This window comes from Poecilia reticulata, linkage group LG17, assembly GCF_000633615.1.
Source record: "Poecilia reticulata strain Guanapo linkage group LG17, Guppy_female_1.0+MT, whole genome shotgun sequence".
NCBI lineage: Eukaryota > Metazoa > Chordata > Actinopteri > Cyprinodontiformes > Poeciliidae > Poecilia > Poecilia reticulata.
Window position 1 is genome coordinate 5,157,711 of NC_024347.1, and position 12,124 is coordinate 5,169,834.

Sequence of the window (12,124 nt, forward strand, 5' to 3'; positions counted from 1 at the left end):
CCCTCCTTCCTCTCACTATATACTTAGTAATCAGTGGCGATGCCGCTCGCTGAATGGAGAATGGGGACCTTGTGTTCTGAGGTTCCAGATGGGCAAAAACAACACAGCACACACACCACTCAGACTCTCAAGTGGGAAGGAGAGGAACGGTGTGTGTCTGTGTGGGGAGGGAGAATAAAATCTGAACATTATGTGTGAAAAACCCCCCAACAAAACACACATTTCAGATTCTCAAAGATTATCCAGAGAAGAGTCTAAGTGTTAAACTACAGAGTTCTTGGAAAAGTATTCACGGCCCTTGAATATTTTCACTTTCATGTTAAGAATTCAAACGTCAGTGTGTTTTCTTACGGTTTTATGCCAATATAAAATGGAAAGTAACTGCTAATAGTGAAGTGGAAGGCAAATCGCACAAAAAAATAATTCTGACAACTGTATCGTACATTTGGAGTCGGATGTCAGTACTTGATAGAACAATCTTCCGCCACCATTAAAGGCGCAGGTCTGTTGGACAGATTTGATCCTGGTAATTTTCTGCCAGTACATTTTCAGTTTTTTTAAAGTATTTTTTGCATACAATGTGATTTTTAAGTGGGGGATGAAAAAAGAACTTCGGTCATCTTGACATCACTTAACATCGTTTTTCGTTTGAGAGTGAATGAAAGATTTGGACTGTTTTATTATTTATAAGCAAAATTAGGATATTTGACAAAGAAAAAGCTGCAGGATTTTATTAAGGCACACATTCAGTGTGTCTTGGTGTCTTGAGTGGGTTAGTTCACTTATAACAAACAATACATTTGTCTACCCATATATGCGTGACAAAGCTAGCAAGCAAGGGTATGTTAGCAGTAAGTTACCGTAGCCTCAACCGTCTCAAGTCACAGAACCCAATGAAGACGTCTGAGTGTGAATTATAAGATAGAATATCTACAAATAGATATTTGCAAAGAGCAAATTTAAGACTTGTGATTAACATATTGAAAGTCAATGTACATTTTGTTTTTATGAATTTAAGACATTTTAAGACCTTAATTGCAAATACCCTAATGTAAGACTTTAGATACACTAATTTAAGACTTTTTAAGGATACACACTCTAATGTCAGATTTTTAGAGTTTTTTATCATTAAAAATACAGAAAAGGTATAGGTTTCCAATTAAAACTTTAAAATATTGAGACAACCTGGCAAAATGGGTAGAATTTCAAGGGGTGAATACTTCTCAAAGGCGTCGTATATGAAGATGATTAAAAAAAAATTTTTTTTTTTTGGAAAGGAGCTCCAGAAATCTGCAACTGAAAATATAAAAAAAACATCAAATTTAATTGCACGTTGTGTATGTACAGCACAGCCGTAAACAACATACCACACACAACACAATATGATCCAGCTGCCCATGGATTCTGGTCCTGTCTGTGCCGAGAAAAGAGTAAAAAAAAAGGAAAAAGAAAAACATTGAGTAGCGAGGCCATTAGCTGCACAGCTTATTCACCTCGTACTCTGTGTAGTTTGGATGTTTGGCACTGAAAGCTTGCAGGGCAGTGAGTATCCGCGTCACGTCGGCGCCGGACAACTTGAGCCTGTGACGGAGCAGGCAGGCAAACAGGTCCACATGCGGCGCCCCCGGTGGAGACAGGCGGTTGACACGGTAACGCAGCTCCACCAGCTGCAGCAGGGCCGAGTCCTGGGATCCCTGAGTGTACGGGTAGTCTATCTGCAGGATCAGGTCCTGGATGGCTTCGGGGTCAAAGTGCACACTGTACCCAAACAGCTGCATGCTGTTCACCTTCATGTAGCCGACGTTGCTGGACGGCTCTGGGTCCTCCGGTGGGTCGATGTACAGACTCGCGTTCTTGCTTCCTCCCGCCGAGTCCCGGCTGTAACTCCTCAGGTAGAAGTGGACGGTCTCAAAAAAGCTTTTCCACCTGTTTCCCAGAGTCAGCGTCCAGTTGTAGCAGTCCAGCGGGATGTCCAGCCTGGTGCGCTCCCAGTCGGGATATCCGTGCTGACCGATCGGCATGGTCCAGCTCTCGGAATGGCTGCCCCCGAAAGGGTTGACGAACAGCGACAGGGTGGGCTCCAGGGTGCTGTTCCTGGTGAGGCAGAACTGCAGGGCGAGTCCCAGGAGCACGTGGACCCGGTTGGATTTGACTCGGTTGCTCTTGAGCGTGAGCAGCATCCTCTTCCTCCAAGACGGGTCAAACCAGGTGTTGATGCGCACGTCGTTGCTCACAAAGACGCCATGCAGCGCCAGGCGCGGGTCGCGGCGCTGGATCAGGAAGCGCAACTCCAGGTCCTGCAGGTCTCTGTCACTCTCCATGCCCAGGTAAGGGTCGGTGGGGTCAGGCACGGCGGGGCGGCACGCCCCCTGGGTCAGGGTGAAGCCCGGGTTGCAGCCGGCGCACCGGGTCCGGTTCTCGGCAGAGCAGGAGGCGCAGCGGGGGCCGTCGCCCACGGAGCAGGGCAGCGGCCCCTGGCACGGCGGGTGGTCGTAGGGGCAGGAGCAGCTGCGGCTCCTCTCGCTGTAAATGCCCACCTGCTTGTTCTCACTGCAGTACAGCGTGGAGAGAGCGCCGTTCAGCCAGAAGAGCAGGGACCTGATGGGAGAGACAACAAGCTGACTGAGAAGACATCGGGTCTGGAGACGCCACGCTGCTCTACTGGCTCCATTAGGATAATAAAATCATTTATTAGCCCTATGAAGTGGCATTTAGTTTGACAAAAAAACTTGAAATATCACAATTTTAAAGCAATAACTTTGGACTTTTGGAGCCTTTCATTTTTAAAGCATACGTTTGAAACCAGATATTGACACATTGTATAAAAAGACACAATCACATTTTTTCTCCCTGTCTGAAGTTAAATCAGACCAAACGTTTAGCTTAATTAGAATTACCAAATTTATTTCTATTTGCTAAATCCCAGAAAACTTGGCGAGGACATTTTTTAGAATTTGTTTTGTAACTTTCCTCATATTCAAAAGTTGACATACATTTGATCAGTATCAGGGATAACTGTCTTTTAAATTGTATGTCTTGGGTCAAACCATTTGGGTTTCCTTCCATAAACTTCTGATATGATAACTGACACATTTGAGGCAAATCAAGGAACACCTGTGAATGTGTGTGAATATCTGGTTTCTACCGTATCTGTATTGTTTTATGTCTATTGTTAGAAACAGTTTTTTTTTTTTTGACAAAAACAGGAATATGTCAAATAGATGTGTGCCTATGTGTGTGTGATGGCACCGGAAAGAAGGAAGATGATCTTAGGTTCCCCAAAATTCTACACAGGAAAAGTGGACAAGATTTTGAAAGTAAAGAGGACAAATGTCTCCATGGAAACAGTCACTCTGTTAGAAACACATCGTGTCCTGGGACAATAAAGACATTTGAATCTTGACTGTGAGACAAGGACACAACAAATACCACATGACAAAAACAAGAAGCTCTAGCAGAGTCAACAGCCAGACTATTGAGGCAAACATAAGTGTTGTTTGTGAGCATGAAGTGTCTCAAATAAAAAAAAAAGGTAATATTACTATCTATATGTTTTTTATGTGTCTTCTGTGCAAAACACCACGGATGTCCACGGATCACTTCATCATATAGATAAGACCGTTCTCTCCAAATATCTGTTTAATGTAATACTCTTGTTTATGAACAATAATTAGCTAGTCTTATTTGGCCTTTTTTTTTTTTAGAAAAAATAATGTGAGAGAAAACAAACTGTAGATGGACAGTTTGAGTTTGGGGTCCTTATGACGCCATTTTGGCTACATTACAGTAATAAAGGTTGAGCATCATGAGTAAAACACAGACTGATTGTGTGAAGAAAATGTTGACTTTCAGCTGTTCCATTCATTGTTTCTAAGTTTAACTCAAGCACTTCGTGGCCTGCTGATGTGGAGTCTTCTATAGTGACTTTTGAGCAGCAGAGAAGCGTTGCTGGTTGGAACTAGCACCTAAACTACAGCATGGACCAAAACACAGAGAATTTCTGTGCTTTGAATTTCTGTTTTTGGTGACAAACAGTCCACTGTGGCCAATTACTAGTAGACTGGGCTTGCTATTAAATCCCTGGGTAGTGTGCAAGTCTGTTAGAGTTCCTAGCTACTGCTCTTGGGCTTATTCCTATTCACTTTGCAAGCTGCCATATAAATTTTTCACCATAAAAAGTAACATTCGAGGTGGATTCCCTTTAGGTGCTCACCCTATTATGTTCTGATGTTAAAGTTCAGTAATTCATGTATAAAGTCACCAAAATGTTGCAATTTTTGGCCCGGTATCTGCAGATTTCAGCAAGTTGAATGTAAGACTTTGTAATGCCAGCTTGTATGAAATTTAAGACTGGAAAAATTATAACTATTGAGAATGATTGGGGGGTCCTGCTGGCTCGTAAGTGTTGGCAACAGAAATGAGCCTGTGGTAAAAACGAACATCGTCCAGCCAACTTGTTCTTCTCCATGATGGATGCAAAACAAAAAAAGCCAGCTGGCTAAATAGCAAGGGATTATTAGCAGGTACTTACCGAGTGCCTAGAGTCACTGAATGTAATGACTCAAACTTTTGAAGATATCTAAGACAACTTACATTTTTAAAATGAATTAAAGACATTTTAAGGCTTTCATTTTACTGCATGAATTTATTTTTTTAGGAGTTTTTAAGGATGCCAGTGTAAGGAAGTATATCCCCTACACAAGTGGTCCCCAACTCCCGGTCCATGGACCAATTGGCACCGGGCCACGCAAGAAATAATTCAATATTTCCGTTTCATGTATTATTTGAGTCTGGAGGATCTTTTATTTCTGCGACAGACTGGCGACCTGTCCAGGGTGTACCCCGCCTCTCGCCCGGAATGTTAGCTGGAGATGGGCACCAGCAACCCTCTCGACCCCACTGAGGGACAAGGGTGAAAGAAAATGGATGGATGGATAGATGGATCTTTTATTTTGAAAATCCTTTAACCGGATTCTCTCGGTTACTTGTGCGCCAACGCTGAGCCCCCAAGCAACAAAATGAGTAAGAAACAGATCAGATGTCTTTGGAAAGGGGAAAAGGCCCAGAGAAGAGACAGGAGAATGGATTTATCCCAGACTGGTAGATGAGTCCCACATTACAAGCCTGCTCTGCGTAACATGCGGCAACCGGCTGCTAATGAGGCAATGAAACTTCAAACTGCTTCGCCACGTAGGGGCGTGAAGCACGTAGAGCTTCACGCCCCTCCCCACCAACCGGGCCGCTGCAAAATTTCCAAGTCCGTGGTAATAAAAAGGTTGGGGACCACTGCCCTACACTACAATTGCATCTGCACCAAACTTACTGTTCTCCAAGCAACTGTTGCAACCAGACCCGTCCGGTGGATTGCTAAACATAAATTGTAAAGGCCTCTCTCCAGAGAACACGTATCCACTGCTCTACAGTCCAGTGGTGGGCAACCTCGCGGCAATTCATTTATCGTTTTGCATTCCACTTGTTCACATAAGCTGCTCGGGGAAGAAAACAGATTCCATGAAAGTTTTTAGAGCTACTCTGAATGCCGTATAAAGCTCGGAGGTCTGTATCTGTTTTCTCTAAAGAAACTTCAGCTGAACCCCTCGCTTAGTGACTTTGAGTGGCATTCCATTTTGTGATCACTTGTCATTCCCAATCACTCCCACTTTGTTATAATTCCACCAACAGTTGACTCTGGAATATTTAGTATGCAGGAAAATTAGACTTATTGCACAGACGGTATTCCGATCACGACACTGCACTGGAACCCACCGAGCCACTGAAAGAGGCTCATTCTCTCACAAATATTTCTAGCGGCAGTCTGCATGCCGATGCGCTGGGTTTTATACACCTGTGGCCGTGGAAGTGATTGGAACACGTGAATTCAATCATCCAGAGGGGTGAGCGAGTGCTTATGGCAACACAGGGTAGCAACAAAAACCGAAAAGGGGGAAGTTATAAAACACAATGGATTCATACAAACCAGCACATCATGTCCAAAGGGGGTAGAAAACAATTACAAGCAGGCCTGTTGCAATAAGCAATACAACAATTAATCACATGATAAATTGAAATGAGCTCAATAATATCCATTTGCGTGATTTATTGTTTTTCTCTTTCCTCTCTCCCTTTCTACCAAAATCTAGATGACTGAAGTCTTCAGTCTGGTGCTTTAGTCTCAACTAGAAGAGCAATTTTTCTTCATGATTAATTTTATTTGTTGTTTCTGTTGTTTTGTGCATTTATTGTTGGATATTTAAAGTATCTTAAGGATCCGGTGTTAAACGTTCATCAGAATTTAAAGTTTATTGATCTTTGAGAAATGCATTAATATGCCATCACCATCATGTGACTTGAAAATGGTCTCCAAACAAGCAATATTGTCGTTTATCGCAGTAACTTGTGGGATAATTTATCGTCCAGCAGGCCTAATTACAAGAATGAAAACAACAATTTGTGTGGAAAAAGAACATGTAAATTGTGGATGACAAAAAAATTTAAATAGGCCAAACCAATTCAATCTCCTCTAATAGAAGAAGCTTGAAGCAGAGTTGCTGTCAGAGTGTGATGGTGAGGAGCCAGAAGGACTAACATGAGAAGCACACTGATGGGCTCGGCATTATTTAGCTAATTTTCCTGCCAGAAATAGCTTTCAGTATGGAGTGTTGATAAGAGAGCCATCAAATTTGCGAGCGAGAGAGAGAGAGAGAGCATCCAGGTGGGAGTGAAATGACTAACTTATCTATCCCCGCAGCAGCAGGAACACTGTTATTTTTAATAAAATGAATCAAATATTTGATGAGAAATTAGAGTGATTCTGTGCAGATGGTTAGAAATTTGTGTTGGTTTTTTTTGTTGTTGTTTTTTTGAGGGGGTTTTGCCAGACGTGTTCCTTTGTCTTCCGCTGGCTGGGGAAGCAGCTTCGCTACCGTCAGCACTTTTCTCCGCTCTCGCCGGCTACTTTTCCTCAAGTGCCTTCTAATAAGCGCCGTCTCGCTCTGCTGCTTACTCTCTCTTTCCCTCTCTCTCTCTCCGCCTCACGCATAAATCATTCTGGTAATTATGGGTTCCGGGGAGCAGCTCGGGTTAACGCAAGCATCCCTCCCCTCTCGTTCCCCCCGGCCGTCCCGCGTCTTACCTCGGCCTCGGCAGGATAATCCTCGGCGGCTTTCGGCACCTCTTGCTGAGGCTGAAGAGCTTGTTAGTGGTGCGGCGGGCTCTGGCCAGGAGCTGCTTGCTGCTGGTTTCCAGCTGCCTGTGGCGCTGCAGCAGGCCGCTGTCCATGCGCCACAAGTGCTCCACGACAGATGTGTTCACAGCGTAGTGGACTGGCAGCTTCCCAACGAAGCCTCGGAACTCCTCTGGTAGGAAGAGGGAAAATGAATAAATGAACTCGGCCCGTGGCTACAAACCCACAAATGAACAACATCCAAAGTAAAAGAAAAAAAAGTTACTTCATCCTTTGCTGTTTGCCTGGCACAATGGAGCGGCAAAACAGTAGAAGTAACCACGGCGAAGTGGGAGGAAAACGTTTTGCATGTAGTCTTTGCTGGTCAGGTCAGAAAACAAGCGACAGCGACTGGCTAAGAAAGCTGTGTCGATGTTAGCATTGAATGTAAAAGTATTCACACCCGTTTCACATTTTGACCTTCATTTTTCTGGATCTCATCTAAATTTTTGGATTTCATTTCCATTCATACGACGTATTGCATTATTATTAGGGCCATATTGAGAAAAATAAAATACAAAGATAATATGATATAGGACTATGACTCGATCCTTCTTATTTAGACTTAATTCTGTTACGATTTTATTCTTGTAATATTATAAGTTTGTTCTCTCAATTTTATGAGTTTATTCTTGTAAAATGACTATTCTCATAATACTGTGACTCTATTGTCATAGTATTACTACTTTATTCTCGCAATTTTAGCTTTTTAAAATCTTTTTAGTGTGAGCCTATTACTCTCCACTCTCCACATACAGAAAAAAACTTTTTTCTGTATGTTGTTAACGTAGACTAAAAGGTACCGTAGTTTCTGGACAAAAAGTTGCAGCTTTTTCATAGTTCGGATGCGAGGCCCTGCAACGTATATGTTGTTTTTTTTCCTCTTCATGACACATTTTTTTGACTGAAGCGTTTTACATGAACCATGGATTAAGCATTACAGTTTGAAACCACAGGAAACGCTAAATGCAGGCACCAGAAGGATGCCTTACTAAAAATGAAAGATGCTTGTCATGAAGGATAGTAAGGGTTGAATAAGTTTGGAGGAATGTCGTGGTTGCATTGATTCACAAACATTAATTGTGAATGATCTGTTGCAAACAGCTGCTAGTTTACACACTTTGCCAATAAGCTCTACTTTCCAAGTGGGTGTTGAATAATTTTTACATAGAGTTGAAATTTTTGAAGGTTTTTTGTGGCTTTATTCTTTGGTAGCTAGGCAGGAAGACGGGCAGAGAGAAAAGGAACCGGGGATGACTGCGTACAGGACTGTAGCCTCTACCACTGAGCCATGTGGCACCCCATAAAGAGTTTTATTGAGGTGGATGAAAGACCATCAATAATTTCCCCACCTTATCAGCACACAGCCAGCAAAAGGCATAAGCACACTAAGCTGCTGTTTATGGATCCATGCAAATATGGCGCTCCCAAGAGTAGAATAGTTCTCACATAAAACACATATTTTAAAACTTCATTACTACTGTTATGTTTATCAAGAAATAACTTAATTTTAAATTCATTTAAAAAAAACAACTCAAATAGCAATTCTTTTGAGTTATTAAAGAACTGACCAATATACCTTATGTCCTGACTAGATAACTTATATGGCACTGAGAACTATGCATCTTTTTCCTGTTACTTGCCAAATATGAACTTTGTTGTAACTGTTAGAGCTAACCTATGAAACAACGGGTGTTAAATTAAAAAAATAGCGAGCAAATTTGAAAATGTAAGAGATATTATAGGTGTGACATCAAACGTCTAAAGTATGAAGTTGTTTTTATTTTCATGAATGTGTCTGACTGAACCAAACACACCAGTGAATTGAATAAGTGAATGGAAAGCTGAGGTTTTTGTTCAAAAGCAACCTGCCTATGCTAAGTTATGTGCAATATGGAGGCGTTTTCGCAACTCACCACCAGCAACAAGGCTGGTGCATAAAGGTTTTTAGGTAAAAGAACCCTGAAGGTAGTGCTGTACTTACTGGCACTACGTCCTAAACATAATAACAAAAGCACCCCAACCTCTCTGTAGAAGTTTTCTGTGCTATTGTTCCTTATCAAGTTTCTAATAATTACCAGAAGACTGTATGAAAACCATGAAGAGAAACACATTTTTCCCTGACAATTCTTTCAGTCTCTCATGGTATTACTGCTGCAGTACGAACGAACATTTCTGCATTTCTTTCCAATCGCATTTTAAAGGTGACCTGTTATGTTTTCTTTAACAGGTTAGGAAATGTCTATACAAAACATGTTCTTTAATTTTTTTTTTTTTTACATTTTTATGCTCAGTTCTGTCTATTTTGAGCTCCTTCCAGAATGAACTGTGTTAGGACCTGTTGTCACTTTAAATCCAAATAAGTTACTGTTGGCCACACCCTCACCCCCAACTCAGCATTTACACTCATGTGAAAATGGCTTCAAACACGTGCAGTTATACATCCGTACATTTTTGAAAAGCAGTAGTGGAGCCTCCTGCACAAAAAACAAGAATGCAGCAAGTGGTTTCTGGATGGTGAGTCAATAAAAATGAACTTTTTTTACAGTGCATACAGCAATAAAATCAGCAGTCGAATGTGCTAGGTTGCTAGGTGACTGGCTGGGCTCGGCTGGTGTTGCTAGCTAACGGCGCAGTGCCAGTGGAAACGACTAATACTGCCACAAAATTTCTAGGTGTTTTTTTTTTTTTTAAAGCATGTGGAAAGTACAAAAACGTGCAAATATGAATTTTACATAATAGGTCCTCCTTAATAACCTGTCTGAGCTCCAACTTGCTCCAACTTTGGAAGAATGATTCGGACATTTGGGGCTCCATGGTGTTTGTTAGGTATTTATTAGTTGTAAATATTTTAAAGTGTTGTGTGGAGAAAATAAAAAGGCTGCTAATCATTCCCATGAAGCTACTGTGTGCATAGCACTGACTTAAATATTAAAGCGAAAAAGAATAATGAAGTATTCTGTGCTTTTGGTATTTTATCAGTGGAGAAACTGTGTAATAAATAGGGTTAGGGTAAATATATAAGCACACATGAGGAGAGAACAGTAGGCTGCTATACATCTAGGGTTGGATGCATAAAACACCACAGGTTTACTGCTGAGGTTTGCTGCATAATTTATTTGGAAATGTCTCCTGTAAACCTGCATTGTTTTACTGTTTAAACTCATGACCACTCTAACTTATCACAATCTATAAAAAAGTGATAAATTAAACCCAAATTGGTCCAAAGAGATTATTTCCATTTAATGAACACAATAGCAGAAAACATGCAAACAGAAAACAATGAAACGACTATATGTGCTACTGGGATCCATAATTCCAGTAAGAAATGAACTACTAAAGCACATTGCAATCTATAAGCCATTAATCATGCATTATTACAGATTTGGAGATGGGCAAAACTCATCTTTCCTCTCTTTGAACTTGAACAGCAGATCTCAAATGTGAGAATCAGTGCTTTAGCCTAATAATTTTTTTTGTTTTTGCTTTTTTCTCCCCACACATAAGTTTCAGATCATCAAAGGAAGAGATCATTTGATGATTTAATTTATTAAGGGAAAATAAATTATTACTGTGGAAGTATATTTGCCCACCAGTTCTCTGCTGAATTACTTTTCATTTAGCCAGAATAGAATTTTGGAGCGTGCATTGATGGCCTGTTAAAGGCCAGAAATGATGTGTCAATTAAGACTGGAGTTTGACTAGGCCACTCAAAGACCTTCATTTTGTCCAAAACTTTTCCCCCAGGAACCAAAACTGACTAATTTAAAATACTTTTAGGCCACAAAATTCATTAATTACAAATGCAAAAATTTGTTTTTTGATTTTTCTTTTTTAGTATTACCTGCTAAACAATAAATAAAATGTTTATAAAATCTATGTATCTAGGCCTGTCGCGATAAACGATAAATCAATTAATCGCACGATAAATTAAACCTATCGACCTCATTTTAATTATCGGCTTTATCGTCTCTTCCCGTCTTTTTTTCTTTCTGTTGATGACACTGAATGATAAAGGGCTCACCTCCGGTGCTCTCCACTGGCCCTCCCTTCCTCATTTCCTTAGTGTAATGTCCAGCGCACATGACAGGAGTTGTCGGCCGACTGTCGGTCCATTTTCAAAACTTGAGAGATCAAACATTAGCCGACAGAAATCCTAACGGTTCGATCCTGTGTGGTGTCCAACCACATGGGCACAAAATAAGGGCTACCAGTATAGTTAAGTCATTTTAAAATCAGGTATTAAACTAGAATCTACCTGTGATGCACGTGGCTAGTCAGCGTAAAGTCCTGACTGAATGAAAATCATTCTAACCTATTTATGTCACGTTAACGAAGAACAGCTGAAAACTTACCGGGTTTATCAACTGCGGTAGCAATTTGGCTCCAACTCCTCCCCTTGTCATTTCTATATTCTTTGCACGAAATGTTAAATAAACAAAGTTGTTTCCACATATCTCCAATGTCCGCTGGATTTTGGGGTGCGGCAGCTGTTTGTGATTCTTTCCCCTCAGAAAACACGGAGGAGAATCCGCGCTTTCTGATTGGCTACCTGTCACATTCAGCGTTAAGCTCCCAGTTGGGGAAAACTGATTTAGATCGGAGCGACCACAACAATCTACCGTAACACACAATACACTACAAGATAATCGGTTATGAAATCTCAGCGACAATCTCAGATCGGCCAACGATCTAAGATTATAGTAAGGGGAAAGCAAAAAATCATGTAGTGTGAACTACGTTAGGTTGTCGGATGTGCTCATCTTCTCTATTTAAATCTAGTGATTACTGAAGGGGAATATAGTATACAGACTTCATAATCTGGACTCTTTTGTTGAATGCAGTATTTATTTCCACTTTGGCTTTATGTTGTTTAGTTTTCATTCAAGTACGGTTTTTGTT

General features: G+C 41.1%; 1 protein-coding gene across 1 annotated transcript in view; it reads right to left on the minus strand.

The window, feature by feature from the left end:
* Nucleotides 1–716: 716 nt before the first annotated feature.
* LOC103479034 (BMP/retinoic acid-inducible neural-specific protein 3-like) overlaps nucleotides 717–12,124 on the minus strand; it is a 46,152-nt gene continuing 34,744 nt past the window's right edge. The window contains exons 6-7 of the mRNA XM_008433240.2: nucleotides 7,133–7,355; nucleotides 717–2,598 (exon numbers count right to left, since the gene is read on the minus strand). Coding sequence (XP_008431462.1) covers nucleotides 1,473–2,598; nucleotides 7,133–7,355 — 1,349 coding nt within the window. The 3' untranslated portion in view covers nucleotides 717–1,472. The remainder of the gene's footprint in view (nucleotides 2,599–7,132; nucleotides 7,356–12,124) is intronic.